The sequence below is a fragment of the Corella eumyota genome, chromosome 7 (assembly GCF_963082875.1).
Source record: "Corella eumyota chromosome 7, kaCorEumy4.1, whole genome shotgun sequence".
In the NCBI taxonomy this organism is placed as follows: Eukaryota; Metazoa; Chordata; class Ascidiacea; order Phlebobranchia; family Corellidae; genus Corella; species Corella eumyota.
The window spans coordinates 4570749-4589099 of record NC_137496.1 but is presented as its reverse complement, the minus strand read 5'-3'; the positions used below and the strand labels follow the sequence as shown (position 1 = coordinate 4589099).

Here is an 18351-nt window from a genome sequence, read left to right as displayed (position 1 = left end):
GTCCATGCTAAAAGGTCAATTAGAACTTAAAATTATTGAGTTGTTTTTCATTTAAGGCAATCACAAATGGCAAAAACAATGTTGTAATGAAGAATATATTTGCTTGAAAATGTAGTCGGTCATGGACTAGTCATGGACTAACTTGTTGAAAATTTTACAGATGATAAATTAATATTCTCTAATTTAAAAGAAAAAATAGTAAACCAAGCTAGCTACAAAAACTGTTAAAAGTGATAACATAATTGTAATTTCTTTTTTGATCTGGTCGAACATTATAGATTTTGCAATAACCTCTTCGGTGATAGATCCCCCTTTATTTCGGTGGGGAAACTCTTTGTCTGGTATGGGTACGTTTAAAAATTTGCACAAAGGCTCCCAACCGTCTGAAAACTTAAACTGCAGCAACTGGCCTTTGGGCACACTCTAGAAAAAAGTTTAAACGCTTAAGAAGCACAATTCACAGCCTGGTAAGTGTTGATAGTTTTGTGGGAAAAACTGTATTACATTTTACATGGCCTATTTCCAACCGTCGTAGCTGTATGCCAAAATAACAACATCGACAATCATCAATTCGTTTGGCTATTTTCTAGAATCATACAAAATAAGTTTGTCCACACAAGGTTCTTGGTTTGATCCTCACTGCATGCTAGTTAAAGCGTAGCAAATGCCTACCAGTTTCTGAGTAATCAGGCTATTTCACCAGACAGAAAGGGTAACCGGAGACTTGTCGAAAAAAATGTCAAGTCGTGTTTTTGACATCAAAAATAAATAAATATTTTTTTAATGTGTTTACCTCGCGGACACGGGCATTGTGCTCTCTGTACCTTAGTTTGTGCAGCATAGGATTCTTTTTAATCGGTGAAAACGGACTAAAACTTGGTATAGAAAACTGACAACGACCTAAAAACGAAAAAAAAAATTAAAATCGCCTGAATTTAAACTTTCAAAAGGTTGTGTTTTTAAAGGAAAATTAAATTGAAATATGAAAAAAATCCACCTGCTGCTTTGAAAAATCTTTGAAATTTTTGACCAGTAGGAGTAAAAAACGTAAGCATACGCATTATTTTTTGATCCATAATGGAATTGATTTGTTTATCAAAACTTTTTTCCCATTCTTCCTCGTTATTTCTTTCCGTGTGTACAACCTTTTGAAAAATAAATAAATCTAGTAATCAATTACAAAACGCGAAAATTTAAACTTTAAATAGTAATATATTGTTTTTAAACGAAGTTTTAAGTTGCCATTGGCAGTTTTGGATATTATAGAGTATAATCGTTCGATTTATCAAACCTACCTTCGCGTCAGGAAATGCCCTTAATATTTCTTCCCAAAATGTACAGCAAGGCACATCTGTTATTGCATCTACGTCCTTTAGAAGCTCGTAAAACTGCTCGGTGGTTAAACCCTTGTCCATAGCTTTTTGCAACTCTTCGCCTAAGTACCAAAACTGCTCTTCAATGTCATATACAGTATAGCCAAGTATCCTTAAAGCCGATGCCATAGTTTTAGTGCCCCCCTTAGGCATACTGGACAATATAACCTTCATTTTTTAGTAATCTTTGCAAGGCTAGGTATATATAATTTTTATTAAACGTGTCTAAAAATAACATTAATAAGTTTAAAATCAAAAAAGCATTTTATGCATCTAAAAAAGTTTAATTTTTTAACAGCACATAAAAAATTACATTTTACCAATGACCTATAACTGTAACCTTACGCTAAACGCCGACTACAAGCCCTTTAATAACCCAAAGCATATTCATGCAATGATAGCTGCTCTTGTACTATTAAATGCTACTGTGCTTTTTTAAAATTGAATTCAAAAGTAGCATATTTGAAACCAAAGCGATTTCAACTATAGTTAAATAGCCTTGATGCGTTACATATTGTCTTTATGTAAACGTGCGTTTCGTGCGTAAGCTAATATTGACTTAAAGCAGTTTTACATAAAATCTAGAGCACTGTTACAATGTTTCAGAATGTTTTCAGACGTTAGTTTACCTTTTTGCACATTTACTTTTAGTAATAACCAACTTTTTTAAGCTTTTTGTAACTATTTCTGAGGCTAATATACGTTTTACATTTATTTAGAACATATGTCTACTTAAAACAATGCTGCTTGAAGGCACACTAACTACAACAAATATTTCTTGAAGTTCGACACTCGGTCGTTTTTTTTCCTAAGTTGTCCTTGAAAATTATCAGAATCAACGCTTAAAGTAAAGGTCATCTACCAATAAAACGCTGTCGTATATATTTTACAATATTTAATCAACACACATTGCAAAATATACGAGGAATTACTTATTTGCGATAACTATAGGTATAGACTGTATTCCTATAAAGATTGTAATTTTCCATTATTAAATAAACGCTGTAACTTTTTGAATTATGCTTTACCAAAGATAGTAATACAATGCAATTGCTATTAAAGTAGTCAGGCAAAACAACAAAATCCGAATTTCATATCGGATTTGAAAATAAATATATGAACTGGCTATAGCTTCCGTTATAACTTCGCCACCTTTGTTTTTATGGGGAAACGGTTGATCGGGCACCGGTTTCCCCAGAAATTCGCACAGCGGTTTCCAACCATCTTTTAAGCTGAACAAAAGGAACTGCTTTTTGGGGGCCATCTATCACAAAGAAGAAATAATGTTTATGTAAAGAATTGAACAGTAGGTTTACCATACGTTTTGGGGCGGAAATAACAAATTATAAAAAAAAGACCGGCAGCGTGGTGTAGTCAGTAGTGGTCCGAACCCTTGACATCACTACATGAGGCCGTTGGTTCGATCCCCGCTGCTGTTATACTGTAGCGCCTTTGAATAAGGCACTATAGAGGGTATAAACTTCTGTTGAGCTATTACCTAATCAGCAGCTTAATTATCGAGCAATTATAATCTTTAAAATTCCGAGTTGCAAACGGAAATTCAAGGCTGGTTTGAGGTAATTTATATTTCTCTATGTTTAGGTCGTGAAGTTGACCACAACGAGGATAAATAAATATAAATTATTGAAAAAGTTCACATTGGCAAGCATTGAACGTAAAACTTGTAATTTCAAAATTAAAAATTTTACCAGTTTTACTCTAGTGTTATGCTCTCTGTATCGGATTTTATGCATCATTGGGTTTCGCACATGACTTGTTATCGGGTAGAAGGGAACGTAAGAAAACTGGCAGCGCCCTTTAAATTAAAAGTAAAAAATTACTAAAAGTTTAGATAACAGAATATATGACACTAAAGTTGTACAAACCTGCGTTGTTAAAGTGCTGACGCAATCTCTGTCCGGTTGGGACCAAGAACATCAGGATTCGAAGCAGTGGGTTTTGTTTCATTTCATCGAGTTGTTTGTCGAAACTTTTGCTCCAAACCTCTTCCGACTCCCTCTCTGTGTGGATAATCTTGGAGTAAGATGCAACATAAAGATGAGGAGTTATGTTTAAAAAAGAGATGCCTAATCGAAAGGTGCTTTCAGATTAAAATTTCCAAATAATCCAACTGTTGATTGATTTTGCGCTTTACCTAAATGCGCTATAGCATGAAAGTAGTGGGGATCGAACCCAGAACCTCTTTAAAGTGAATAGTCAAATTTAATTTTTTGTTAACTAGTTCAAATACTGGCAATGTCAAAAAATATATTATAATAATCCTTCAAGCAATAATAATCCTTCAAGCGCTCGCATTGTAAATTACTGAAAACTTGGACAAAATTTACGAGTACCTTCACGTCAGGAAAGGCAGCCAAAATTTCTTCCCAAAAAGTGCACGCCGGGGCATCAGTACATGCGTCTACATCTTTAAACATCTCATAAAACTCTTCAGTGGTGCATCCCACCATCATGGCTTTGTTTAATTCTTTACCCAAGTACCAAAACTGTTCTTCAAAATCGTAAACAGAGTAACCAAGTATTCTAAGAGCAGCTGCCATAGATTTTGTGCCACCTTTTGGCGTACTCGTCAATAAAACTTTCATATTTACAAAATTTTTATCAATCTTAAAACAGCTTGCTTTTAAAAAACGTATAACATGAAACTAAAAGAAGCTCACTTTAATAAAAAAGGGCTATTTCAAGCATTTCAATAGTTAATTTTTGATTTTTTTTATGTGTAACTCTTTTAAGAAGCTATACACTCTACTACTGCTTTGCTTTTTTTAAAAGTCGTTAATTTTTATTTAAGGTTAGGTGGCCTTAATATAACAATTACAAATAACAATAACTTTATAAAGTTGTGATATTAAACAAATATTTGCACTGCTTGTCAAATTAAGCACTTAAAGTAAGAAATAATTAATAAATATCCTTTGGTATTAAAAATCTTTGTACATACAATGTTGTTATAACATTATTGAAGTTGCCATTTTTGTTAATTATATTAAAAATGTGTGTTTTTGTTTGAAGGTTTTAATTTTGTTGAATTAATGTGAAGAAAGATGTAGATTTTGTTCGCCCACTAACGGCCAGCAGAAAAACAAATTTTAGGTGCAGACGAAATTAAAAAGTACACCAGACCGCAAGCAACTTATCTACAGACTGTACTTTGTACCTCTTTCAACTTAAAGGTATACAGACTATTAACCTCAAATTAAACACTGTTAGTTTAGTTGTTTTGTATCCACCATGATTTTGTTGGTTTAAATTTTATGTAGTGTTGGGTTTATTTTTTTAAGATGCAAAGCTTTAAAACCTTTAAAATCGTTTGCGTTTAAAAGTAATTCCTTTTAAATTCTGCTCAGATAGTCAGGTATTAATGTATAAAAATAGGTAAACAGTTGCCAGTGTCCACCAAAAGGCAGTTTTACACCGGACAACTCAACCTGAAAACAATTTACTTTTTAAGGGTTTATTTTATTAAACAAGCAAATGTGTCGTTAGGTTAGTTTGTTCAAGGCTTAGTTGTCATCGGATTAAGTTGTCTTTGAGTTAAGTTGTTCTTAAGTTAAGTTGTTTTCGGAATAAGTTGACTTTAGGCTAAGTTAACTTTAAACTGAGTTGTCTTCAGGTTAAGTTGTCTTTAGGTTAAGTTGTCTTCAGGTTGAGTTGTCTTCAGATAAAGTTGTCTTTATGTTGAGTTGTCTTCAGGTTGAGTTATCTTCTGGTTATATTGTCTTTTAGGTTGAGTTTTCTTTGAGTTTGTCTTGGATTGTCTAGGATAAAGTTGTCGTCAAAATAAATGGACTTAGAGTCGTTTAAAATAGCTATTTCACTTTTTTTAATTATTTTTAGACATTTTTAAATTTATTTATCCTCAAACTCCGTTATGTTGGGAGCACTCAAAGTATGGAACTTTGGCAAGAAATCCTCCAAGTTTTCGCCTCGTATTAAAACACGAAGAAATTCTTCTTGTGACGTCACGCTGCTGTCTTCGACTTCCAACGAACTGGACGGCGATGACGCAAGCACTGACGTAAGTAGCGTGTAACAACAATGACGTAAGATCATATGATGTCATTTTAAAACTTAAGTTAAATAATTAATAGATCTAACAATCGATTTAGAAGAAAAGTTTTTAAAATAGTTTTAAATTCCAATAATCAAGTTAAATTATACAGTAAGCTTGGCTACTGTTTTATTTAGCTTCTATTTGTATTTTTTAAAATTATGGCAGCATTTCAGCTTCTATTTTTGACAATTAATGCGTCACCAAGTATTATTCGTTGTTAATATTCGATAGATATTTGTACCTACGCAACGTAACGTAATAAGTCAATGTTAATGTATTACATCGCTTGTGTTCTATAACCGATCGATATAAGAGCTCTTCATATGGTATTGACCGTTTAGGTTACAACATATATTATGATACAGTTATGAGAATTTTGTTGTGCTATTAGTCAGTATAAAAGCAAGTATGAAATTCGAATTTAAAATTGAATTATGCTGTCCTGATTTCAAGGCAAAGGTAAAAACGTAACATTTTTAAAAGTGTTTAGTAGATAGTATTAATTAGGTGATAATAGTGGTTGAATTTTGCGAAATATTTATATACCAAAGCAAGTATATGAACGCATTTTTTCAACTTTATATTAAGGAAGCAATCATATTAGTTTCACACGTTACCTATACACATATACATTATACGTTACGGCATTTTAAATAGGCATTACGAAACAGCACATTCAATTTACTAAAGTAAAACACCTGTTTCAACTAAATCATATTTAATAACACACACTTAGGCGTTTTTGTTTTAAATATTGATTACGTTTTACCTAATCCCCAAAAATAAAACCCATTCTAAGCTGTGAGATTACTGAAATTGTTCGATAACCAGCTTGTTTTTTATATTGTATTTTACTTAACCTTTAAGCCAAAAGCAAGGCGGCTTGAACATGTGGTTTGGATATCATCGATTTGTGTTGTTTTAGCCGGCTTGTAGGTATACGTGTGAAAATACCCACATGTTTTATAGTTAGAATATCGAGTCAAGTTAAGTAGGAATTTCCTAAACAAACTTTGTAGTATATGCAGGCATTGAAATATTTATAATAACTGCACGTAGAAAGTTCAGATTCTAAATTAGAACAGATTCCGATACTTATTAAGCATAAATAGTATTCTATAGCTAGGACTAAGTCTAGCGTATATACTTATACAACTATAAATACATTAGGAAAAAAAATTAGCAAGAATTCTAATACAACAATTAGAAATAATCGACCGGCAGCGCAGTGTAGTAGTCAGAAAAATTACCTTTACAAAATGAAGTTATAGGTTCGATCCCCACTGTTTCTATGCTGTAGCGCCCTTAAGTAAGGCGCTATAAACGGTATAAACTCCTGCTGAGTCAACAGTTAATCTGATAATTGTAAATCGAGGCTGGGTCGGGATAACTAATGTTACTCTATGTTTAGGTCGTAAAGTCGACCTTTTCACGCCCAGGACAAATAGGTACAAAAATTTAACATTTGTTTTCTTATTTAAAGATGTCAAGTTTCGGTCACTTATTGTTATGCCCGGTATGCGACGAACTCCTGACCCATCCGGTCCTGCTGCCCTGCCAACACACCATGTGTTACGGGTGCGCCCGGTCGCAGTTGGTCGATGCCTCGCTTAGCTCCATCATCGACGAAGAAGGCCCCGTGACGTCATCGACCTTGTCGTCGAGCATGATGACGTCACCGTGTCGTAGAAGCGTGGGAAAAGGTGAGAAATTTAAAAAATAATGTTTAGCATTTATGGTAAAATTAAATGTCTATCTTTTAACTTTAAAAGCAGGGCTGTCAAAGACGATAACGGCTTCACCCGATTCTAGTCGTCGCTACAGTGCGCTGACGTCACCAAGTTACTTAAAGGAAAACTTCCCTAAGCTAGGGCATTCACCTCTACCCTCACCCACTGAAGATTCAGCTTTTATTGACTCAGAGGAAAATTTCGAAAATTCGATTGTGATGACGACCAATGATCTGTTACACTTTGAGGTAAAAAAATATCGTAGTGTAAAGCTTTAGCAATACATGGACTACAAAAGGTTCAAGGTTTGATCCCTGTTGAATCCCTAAACCGTATATATAAAAAATTTAACTTAAAATTTTCCAATAAAATTTTTGCTTCCATATTTTAGTCGCCTGGCTCCAAACCTAAACGAAGCAAATCACCACGACTTCCTTTTTCCGGAAAATCCAAACGCAAGAACTCGCCCTCGTCCAGCGGGAGGTCGAGTATGACGTCATCGAGTAGCATTACGTCATCGACTACGTCATTGCGTTCGTTTGCGAGTCGAAATAGCAACCTGCGTCGAAGCAGTTCGACTTCATCCATAGCCAGGGCAGCATCTATGCGACTTCATCAGCAACAACAGGTAAGTGACGTCACTTATTAGTTTTGGTAGGTATGACATCACGTGGTTATTATTTGTGACGTCACAATATTATTATTTGTGACGTCACAAGTTTATAGTTTTTTTTTTCTTATATTTAAAATTGTTTTTGTAGAGTTACGTGACGCTAAAGAAAAGCAAGGTCAAAGATATCTTCTGTCCAGTTTGCGACTCGAGAGTCGAGCTTGGAAAATTGGGGATATCCGGTTTATTCCGGTTCGTATATAAAATTAAAAAGTTTCATCTATATATAGAACCAACGGTAATAATTTTACGTTTTCTACAGAAATTTTGCTCTCGAGTCCATCGTGGAACGGTTCCGGTCACGAGCCAAAGCTGCTGTTGCGATTAGATGTGGATACTGTAAACCACCCGCCGTCGATGCGACCAAGTCGTGCTTGGACTGCAAGCTGAGCTTTTGTAACGAATGCTACAAGACAGTACATGTGTGGGGAACTAAGAAAGCGAGCCATGGCTATGTCGGGCCGACTAACAACTTCTCTAGGCCTAAGGTTTGCTTTATTTTATTAGTTTTAATTTTAAAATATAAATACATTTGTTGTAAGTCTAAGTTGCTAGCAATCTAAGCACTACAAACGCCATGCAAGGTCTTTAAATTGATTCATATTGTTTTAATACATCTGTAAAGATAGTTTCTTTTACTAAACCTAATAATCAACCAACAAATTAATCTTGGGACAATGTTATCATGGTTAAGAATACCGAAAGTGCAAATTGGCAAAACAAAACTAGGTCGGCGCTTCAAGAGTTTTTAAATCGCATAATTGAAATAGTTTTATAACAGTTCAATTATGTTTAGGTACTCCTATGTCTCGAACATAACCGCGAAGCAGTCAATATGTATTGCAACAAATGCAAGAAGTCAGTTTGTCGAATGTGTAAGCTGGGAGGCGGAGGTCACGTTAATCATCCTTGCTCTACATCAAAACTGGCATACAGAGACGGGAAGGAAAGACTCTACGCTGACTTGGCCGTGTTAAAAGACAAAAAAGAAGCGGTGAATGCTAAGATACAAAATTTGAGCGAGGCTTTTGGAGATTTGGAAGTAAGAAAAATAAGTTTTATATTTATATATCTTTATCCTCGATGTGTCAAGGTCGACTTTAAGACCTAAACATAGAGTAACATCAGTTCCCTCGACCCATTCTTAAGTTGCCTTTGGCAGTTTGGAATATTATAAATTATAATTGACCGATAGTTAAGCTGCTGATTGAATGTTGGGTTGGCAGAAGTTCATACCGTTTATAGAACCTTACTCAAGGACGATAGAGCAGTAGGAATTGAACCTATGACCTCATTTAGTGAAGTTAGTGTCCTGATCACTACACCACACTTTTTATTTTTCCAGCGCCAAGAAGCAGCTACAAGAAGTGAAATCCATACGACAATCGACGAAATGCATCGACATCTGGAAGTAAAAAGAAACAGTCTTTTGAGCAAGGCAGATGTTCAAATTCGTGCTACTGAACACCAACTAAGGCAAGGTGCTAATTGGTGCAATTTTATTTACAATCAAGTTATATTAAAATACCAACCGCATGCATGTTCTAAGCATAACCCAACCAAAGATTTTAATTCTCAAGAGTAATTCAAGAAATAATTTAGAGTAAGTTTAAAATGCTAAAACAATAAGGCCATAAACAGCGTGTAAGTTATTTTAATGTCAATTTTTGTTTTAAACTTTCTATTGAAAGTATAGCGCTGGTGTGGCTTAAACTTTACCTTTAGGTTAAACTGCTAAAATGATTTTTAATTTATATCACTATAAAGTAATAGGTTTATATTTTTATTAGTGGGGGTGTGCTATAGGGTGTTTGTGCTATTTATAAACCCCAGGCTAAAGGGCTAATGGTGTGACATTGCTATCAAACCCAAAGGTTGTTGCATGGTAGCCCGATGCCATGATGGGTATCCCATATTTTTCTAATGTTTTTTTTTTTTAATTATTGGTCATTTTAATTAACGTTGCAGAGATGCAGCGTCACCACACTACATTAATGCTAGCGACAGTGGGTTCGTTTGCAGAAGAAGTATTAAAGGAAACGGACCCGAATTATTTTCTGCAGACCTACAGAATGGTGGAATTAAAGTAAGAGAACACAGTTGTAAAACAAAGTTAAGACAGCAGCTGGGATCAAACCCAAGGCCTTATTTATTAATGCCAAGTGCCTTCACTACTTTGCCACAATCCTTTTTTTACTAAAAAGTAGTAATTTGAAGTTTATACTTAGGGTTAAAGAGGCTATTAAGCAGATTGATGACGTCACTGAGAGTGGAGTTAAGGTAAATTCCGTTGAGCTGCACTTAGATACAAGAAAGGTGATGGAGAACCTCGAAAGCGTGGATTTTATTGAAGGTACTTTATAACCATTAATAACCATATATATATATATATAAAGGCCCTTATATTAAGGCCTTTTTTAAGTCAAAAATTGGAATAATTAACATTTAAAGCCCCGCAAGTGTATTGTTACCCCTTGTTTCCCTATTTAACAGCACCAAAAACGCCTGAGATCGAAAGTACCGGAAGCGACGTGACGTCACTTCCAATTCTTAGCTGGGCTCAAAAATCAGACAGCGATGCGGTCGAGAATTATGAGGTTATGATGACGTCAGAGGACGGCGATAAAGTCGTGAAGCAACTGTCGCCAAACAAGCTCTCTTTCGTGATCGACGATGACGTAGAAGAATCACATTATGACGTCAGCGTTCGAAGCGTGAACAAAATTGGAGAGAGTAGTTGGACGAAGCCTGTAAGGGTTCGAAAAGCCGAAGAAAGTAGTAAGTATTCATTTTTGTTGTTGTTAAGTAAATATAACTAGCGACAATGCGCACTGGTTAGGCTATTAAAAATTTAAAACCCAACTCCAGCATAACATATAAATAACTCGGAAAAGGGGCTAAAATAACCCAAATTCACCTTTGATTTTACTTGTGTAGCCAGTCGTTGAGGATAAACAAACAAACATTGTGTTTTAATTTTGGCGCCAAAAAAGGGAGTTCACCTATTTAGCTTTGTTTTTTTAGCCACGTTTCGTTTCGTAGAACTAAACAAGGAAGAAAATATTGCAATAGATTGTGATGGGCACAAAGTTCAATTTCAGGCATCTCCAACTAAGAACAATTCGTTTTTGATGGCAAAGGGTAAACACAACAGTTACAAATTTGCTACTTTTACGTTTTTATTACAAAAAACTACACACAGACCATTTAACAGTTGTTACGACAAACACACACATACATATACGCATTTACCGTTCCTGAGGTTGTTAAATTTATACTACAAAGTGGCGTCATATCATAATATTTTATTTTTCAAGGTGATGTCGGTTTTTGGACTGGCACGCACTATTGGGAACTAGTTCTGAATTACTCGTGTGTTTTGATGGTCGGTGTTTGTGAGACGAATGAAAGTTTGCACGGGAGTTCTTCGGAAAGTCATATTTTGAAACCAAGCAGGTAAATTTGCAAAGAGAAAAAGTCTGTATACCCACCAAAAGTGTGGGAAGGTCGACTTTACGACCTAAACAAAAAATAACTTCAGTTACTTCGACCCAACATCAGATACTCTGAACCAGTTGCTAGGTTGGGAATTTCAGGATTATAATTGCCTATTTGTTATAAGCTGTTGAAGTGCTCTACAGCATAAGAGCCGTGGGGATCAAACCCATGACCTCATAAAGTAAAGTCAAGTATTTTGAACACTATACTACGCACGTGAATGATTGAATTGTAATTTAACTACCATCTTTCTAGCGTTGGAGCTTTTTTACAAATCAACCCAAGCGAAGCGCATTACGTTTCCTCCGATATCTGGGGGGAAAATCCTCAATCCGATGAAACCCTACTGAAACCACCCAGCCTGAACGAAAGTCACGTGTTAGGTAAAACCCAATGCAAAGTCGGGGTTATGCTAAAAATCAGGGAGGGGTGCGACGCGACAGTACAGGCCTATGACGTCACTAGCGGCCAGAATGTTTTGCTGATGGAAAAAAGTTTTCGATTTCGTCCGCCGCTGTGTCCGGTAGTGGGCGCTCAAGGCCAGGCAACAGTGTTGTTAGTTAAATAGACTGTATAAGAGGATTTATGTATTGTATAGTCATGTATACAACACTTCTATTTATTTAATTTTTTTCTTTTCTAATTTGCTATTTAAGAACTATATTGCATGTAGTAGAGACCGCTGATACACAAACTGTTTCTTTTTTTCTGCTGCTTTTTGTATTTATTAATCATTGTGAGTTCTATTTTTTGCACATTTCATTTGTTTGGTGATAAATAAACAACGCGGTTATAGCGTATCAAAAATGGGTACACTATTTAGTATAGGGCATAGCTGTTTAAAGCCTATGTTCCTGTAAAAACTTGATTATTGTAATACAACAACAGCCTAGCGAAGAGGTATGTAGAACTAAATTATTATGCATTACTTACCTATTGCCTTAACGGCCAAGCAATTTGCAATAAAAGCCCATAAGGTAGTTAATTCTCCGAAGCCTAATAAAACTTTCTATGGGATACTGATTTTTCTATACCGACCCTTAATCATAATATCAAAAAAAGAAATGATTTTGGGACTGGATCAAGGCAACAAAAATTACCCAAGTTAAGGCTATAAAGTTCGCATTTGACAGGAAGAACAAATCACAATAAAAAGCATAACATTTTGCGAAGAACTTTTATTGGAATAACGTTTTAAACAATCCAAGTCAATCCCTTAATAAAATCAATATTTTGTACAATTTCTTGTTAACGTTCAAAGGTAACCATGCTGTTTTAAACTTGTTTCGTTTTGGGGTAATAATATCTTTTATTTTATTTCGCTTAAAACAGAAAAGTTTCGGCCAGATGAGAAGAGAAAACACACACAGGAGACGTTTTTTTGTAAACGAACAAAAAGGAAAAAGGGGATTTTTTTCGAAAACTCTTTTTTTCACCGAAGCAGCAAACAGTGAGAGAAGCAAAATTCAAAAAAACTGTACAATAAACAGATCCTCATTTTTTCGAACGACGACAATTTGAACCAGATTTTTTACACACCGTTCCAAAATTCAAAAAGCTGTAAAAGTAGTGGTAACACACTTCTACAGAGTAGTAACACAAACATTAATAATACGATTCGTTGTTTAGTAGACTTAGACGTATATATATATCAAAGGAGGTCTTTCAAATGCGTAAATAAATTTTTAAATTTAACAAACCACGAAAAAAAGCAAAAAAGGATGGTGTGAGATTGTGGAAAAAATTTAGGTAAGCTGTTTGGCCTTTTGATAAAGGCTGTCGACAACCAAAGACATGCTTGATATAACATCCAAGGTCAATTCGTAGGTTTTGTCGACTGTTGACTCTTCAAATAATATCAAAACGCCTTCGCCTTGCGATAAGATACCTAAAATTAAAAAAAAATAAAAATTGAACAGTCACATTAAAAAAAAAACAGACTATATTTTGCAATTGTTAAAAAACTAGATATTGCCATAAATGGTCTTGGGTTCGATTCCCACTGCTTCCAGTGCTCAAAGACTGGGTTGTGGTAATAAATTTACCCCAGATTTGGATGTGAATACAGCTTTTTAGCAATAAAAATAAAAAACAATTAATTATAAGTAAAAAGTGAGTTGTTACCATAAAATTTCTTGTCGAGAATCATTTGCGATAATTTCTTTTCAACAATACCCTAAAAAAAATTAAATTAAATTTAAAAAAATTATTAAATTTAAATAACACAGTTTAAAAAAAAATATTACTTACCAAAGGTAGGTTTATTAATTTTGCAATATGGCCGACCTAGAAATAAATAAAATCATAAATTTAAAGTGAATTGGCCTAAAGGCATTGCATAAAAAGTGTCATAATACCGTATCATAGATTGTCATCAGTTTAACTTATTCTATTTAAACATTTTTGTGATTCAAAAAAAAAAAATTATTAAAAAAAAAAACTTTTAAATTAGTAATGATATATAAACTTAACTTTGAATAAAAAAATATCAAAAATATTAACATACTTGGACTTTCGCAAACGGTTCGATAACCCTAAGCAGATTTTGTTCTAATAAATTGTCGTACAATTTATCGAGATGAGCACAGATTATTTTGTCCTCTTTTAGCTCCGTGGTGTAAGTCGAGAGCACTTCTTTAAGCTCGGATATCGATCGGTTGTGGCTAGCTTTGGCAACACATTTCATTGCATCAATCTAAATAAACATAAATAAAAAAATAAAAAATAGGTGTAAGAATCTAGTTATTTTTTTATTTATTTTTTTTTTATCACCTTAAGGTGATAAGTTTTATCTTTTTTATTGGGGAAGGGTGTGCTGCTGTGACGTGTTTTTTGAGCTATCCGTAAACGCCGGGCTCAAGGGCGAATAATGTGACGTTGGTGCGGCTCGAACCCGAAAGCTTTCGGCTCGTAGTCCGACGCCATGACTGGTTCGCCACACTACCGGATAAGTGTAAGAACCTAGTCATTCTTATACGATGAAGCTTTGTGGACAATATACATGTATGCATGTCCAATTTATAGGCTTATAAAATAAAAAATACTGCTGTTTGTGGTGCATGGATAAATTTTGATAATTGATTAAGAGTTGCGACTATATTATAACAATAAAAATCCTAACCAAAGGGCAGGTTATTGACTAATGGTTTTAATAGATGAAGGTTGAAGCTTACTTAAACCTTTATTTTTAAAAAAACAAGTAAAAATTTAATTTTTTTAATAAATTAAAATATTTAAGCTTTATTTCAAATTCATACAAATTAACTATATATACATACATCCTTTGATAATTAATAAGTTTTTAAAAGGGCTAAAGTTTAAATGAGGTTAATTAGATTGAACTAATCAATAGCCAACCCTACGGTTGACATTTTAATTGTTGTAATATGGTTGCAAATCACAACTGATGTTTGTCTGCAATATTTTACCAGGGCACCACAAACAGCGATTTTATTCATTTTGTAGGCTTTTAAATTTAACATACAACTAAATATATTGTCCACTTGGCTCCATTAATATTTTTTTGTATATATCTTTATCCTTGATGTGGGAAAGCCGAATGCGCGACTTGAACATAGAGTAACATCAGTTACTCCGACCCAGTCTCGAGTTGCCTGTGGCAGTTTGGGATATTATAGATTATATTTACCATATAATTAAGCTACTGATAAAGTGCTGGCACAGCAGGAGTTCATACCGTTTATAGCGGCTTACTCAAGGGCGCTACAGCATGAGATCAGTGGGGATTGAACCCACGACCTCATGTGGTGTTAATCATTAAAAAAAATTTAAGTATTAAAAAAATTGTAATTATAAATGCAACAAGATTGATATCTTACATCTCGTCCGGCATATTTCAGAGCCAGTTTACCACTCAGCAACGATTGTACTTCGTCAGGAGCACCCAGCATTACTTTACACAACAACATGTACTTCAACGAAGAAATCGCTTTCTTGCTTTCGATCGAATCGTAACCCTCAAATGCTTCGTAAAAATAAGAGTATGCTGTCTTCCAATCCTTCTCCTCAGCAGCATTAAGAATCCCGGATTGGCGATCGAGAGCAGCTTGCATCTTCGGAGGACAGTACATGGAGTTTGCAGTAGTCCTAGCGGACGTCAAAGCCGCTTTTGCTTTCTGTAGGTTCCCGAGAGCATGGTAGGTACGAGATTCTAAATTATAATTTACATTTAATTACGTTAATGTAAGCGGATCACTTGTACTTTAAAGTTCTCGAAAAAAACTTAGGACTTTAAAATACAAGAGAGAAATGGTTGGGCCAAAAAGTATGAGTAAGAATTAGGTAAGACCGCAAAGTACAAAATAAAAATAGCAAGGTCAGTAAATTCTGAGCGAAAGTTAGAGAGGACTGTTAAGTAAGGAAGAAAATTAGCAAGGGCTGCAGAGTTTGAGAGAGAATTAGTGTGGACAGTAGAATTCGGGAGAAAATTAGCAAAGTGTACGTAATGTACAAAAAAGAATAAGCGAGGACTGTAAAGTATATAATAAAACTAGCAAAAACCGATAAGATCCATTTTCCTTGAACTAATTAAAATATGATACACAAATTATATAACAAAAAGGTAAGTAAATTGTACATAGCATAAAAAATCCTTTTTAAAATATAGTTTTTCCAATTTAACCTGTAATCTGTACTTCTACCAGTAGTTGTTTATCATCCAACTTTTTCAACTCTCTCAACAACAGTGAGCCAGCCTTCAGCGCATCCTGATATCGTCCTGTATCAAAATATAGAGCAACCAGCCTGGCTTCTAGTGCTTGTCGCAGAAAAGTTCTCTTTTCTTCTTTGGCCCATTCAATGCACTCAATACAAAGTTGAACCTAAAAGTGAATATCTGTGATTAAAATTATATTCTAAAATATGACACCAATGTGCAAAACAATTCTAAAACAAAATCTAACAATTTTTTTGTTCCATTTTCAACAATTAATATTTGATTTACGAAGCACCAATTTTTACTAAATTTTCTTTAAAACATAAATACTTAAATTAATACACTGAAACCCCAAAAATCATATAAAAATCAAGTCTTTATATAGAAAGGAGTGTAAAAAAAAACACCATTGCATCACATGAACAGTAATGTTAAGTACCTCAAGTCCAGTGCTAGCTTCCATATCCAAGAAAAGGTCAACCAAAGTTCTGACAAGTTTTGCCGCCTTGGCCTTGCTTATTGACTTTAGAAATGGACGAACCATTTTTACTAAACCTCCCAGCTCTTCAGCATGACCCTAAGAAAAGTTAAAAGGTTTATTTTTTGTCGAAAAACTTTTTTTTACAATAAAATTTTTTAATGATTTCTTATCTATTTTATTAATACATACATGCTATATAAAATGTTTATGCTACATATTTAAGAATAAAAGTACATAGAAATGTTAAAATATGGAATATATAGTTATAAAGTAATAAAATAAAAGCATTGTTGGCCTTTGATAGCATAAATATATATATATAGACTTTGGGAGTTAAGATATTATAGTTTATAATTGAAGGATAACTAAACTGCTAAATAACTGTTGGCTTAGCAGAAGTTCATACCATTTGTAACGCATTACTTAAGGGTGCCACAGCATGACAACAGAAAAAAATCCAACCAATAATCTCATGCCATATAAACATATAGATACATAAAATAACATTCATTTGAAGATAAAAAATTAAACATTTTCTTACTTGTTGTTGTAACAAGGTTCCCAGCTGAAGAATACTTTGTTCTTTTAACTTTAATCCTTCTTCATCATTACTTTTCACATCTCGGTTCACTAAATATAAATTTATGAATCATATGTAATTATTATAAACTAGAGGAAAAATGTATTTGAAACACACCAACATGATAAAATAAAAAAATACAAATAAATATAAACATATATATATATATACAAAATTTGGTTATTAATAAATTATTGTAAATAGGCAAAATATCTAAATACGTTCTTGTATCACAGTTTCTTTAGGTAACAAGCTAAACCGTGCCAAAAATATAAACTTTTGGGCTGAGTGTCATTTAATATTGACTAAAAAACAATATTTAAAATAATTTTGTAGATATCTTTATCCTTGATGTGGGAAGGTCAATTGTGCAACTTAAACATAGAGTAACATCAGTTACTCCGACCAGTCTCGAGTTGCCTGTGGCAGTTTGGAATATTTTATAGGCTAAATTATAATTGCCCGATAATTATGCTGCTGATTGAGTGCTGGCTCAACAAGAGTTCATACCGTTTATAGCGCATTACTTAAGGGCGCTACAGCATGAGAGAAGTGGGGATTGTACCCACGACCTCATGGTGGTGTGGCAAGTGTTCTTACCACTACACCACGCTGCCGGTTATAATATAATAAATTATAACATAAACTTACAAATATCTCTGTAAGCATTAATAGCTTGTGTCTGGTCGTTTAAACTTAAATCTTGTGCACGATGAAACTCCATTGCAGCAGCCATTGTTAATTCATAGCAAAAAAAATAAAAAAATTAGAAAAAAATGTTTTTTCGATATTTTAAAAGTTTTTCTAATTCTTTTTAAATTTAAACAAATTGTTTTCTTTAAAATCTGTAAATATAATATCAATAAAGTATCAAATTGATATTAATTCATAATAAATCTGTCCGTATTTTTTTTAAACAAAAAGCTTGAATTAATCAAAATTAAAAAAAAAACGAAAAATTTTAAATTTTTTTTATAAAACTATTAAATACTGTCAAGTTGTTTGACAAAACTTTTGTTAACATCTAGTTGCATAATATTGTTTTGTTTTTGTATTTAACAAAATAAACTGACAAGGAAAAGAGTAATTAACAGCCTAAAAATTTCAACACGCTCGTTCTTTCATTCACGATTTTGTAATTCGAAGTGCTTACTCATTTTTTAACGTAGTGTTGCCAATTTATTTTTTATATTAATTTTTTTTTTTGTAAAATATTTGTATTTTATAGTTTTGTTATTAAAAAAAGTATAAAGATTGTGTTTAAAAAAC

At 33.6% G+C, this 18351-nt stretch overlaps 4 protein-coding genes across 4 annotated transcripts; 1 reads left to right on the top strand and 3 right to left on the bottom strand.

Annotated features, from left to right (window-relative positions):
* Positions 1 to 183: 183 nt before the first annotated feature.
* On the bottom strand, positions 184 to 1547 carry LOC145759900 (uncharacterized). Its single transcript, XM_082573755.1, has 4 exons — positions 1296 to 1547; positions 998 to 1145; positions 794 to 900; positions 184 to 423 (listed from the first exon to the last, which is right to left on the bottom strand). The coding sequence occupies exons 1-4, from the start codon at positions 1545 to 1547 to the stop codon at positions 184 to 186; spliced, it is 747 nt and encodes a 248-aa protein (XP_082429881.1).
* An 850-nt stretch (positions 1548 to 2397) lies between these two features.
* Positions 2398 to 3979, bottom strand: LOC145759755 (uncharacterized). The gene is made up of 4 exons (XM_082573596.1): positions 3722 to 3979; positions 3260 to 3407; positions 3083 to 3189; positions 2398 to 2637 (listed from the first exon to the last, which is right to left on the bottom strand). The coding sequence occupies exons 1-4, from the start codon at positions 3977 to 3979 to the stop codon at positions 2398 to 2400; spliced, it is 753 nt and encodes a 250-aa protein (XP_082429722.1).
* A 1286-nt stretch (positions 3980 to 5265) lies between these two features.
* LOC145759752 (E3 ubiquitin-protein ligase TRIM36-like) lies at positions 5266 to 11914 on the top strand. Its single transcript, XM_082573592.1, has 14 exons — positions 5266 to 5412; positions 6932 to 7151; positions 7221 to 7426; positions 7570 to 7806; positions 7940 to 8040; positions 8111 to 8336; positions 8645 to 8890; positions 9194 to 9329; positions 9817 to 9934; positions 10077 to 10201; positions 10342 to 10626; positions 10873 to 10989; positions 11166 to 11304; positions 11602 to 11914. The coding sequence occupies exons 1-14, from the start codon at positions 5266 to 5268 to the stop codon at positions 11912 to 11914; spliced, it is 2616 nt and encodes an 871-aa protein (XP_082429718.1).
* A 601-nt stretch (positions 11915 to 12515) lies between these two features.
* On the bottom strand, positions 12516 to 17923 carry LOC145758881 (26S proteasome non-ATPase regulatory subunit 11-like). The gene is made up of 9 exons (XM_082572567.1): positions 17734 to 17923; positions 17044 to 17132; positions 16461 to 16598; positions 15989 to 16187; positions 15186 to 15517; positions 13853 to 14041; positions 13597 to 13632; positions 13471 to 13522; positions 12516 to 13234 (listed from the first exon to the last, which is right to left on the bottom strand). Exons 1-9 carry the CDS (start codon positions 17816 to 17818, stop codon positions 13092 to 13094), a joined length of 1263 nt encoding a protein of 420 aa, XP_082428693.1. The 5' UTR covers positions 17819 to 17923; the 3' UTR covers positions 12516 to 13091.
* Positions 17924 to 18351: the final 428 nt, after the last annotated feature.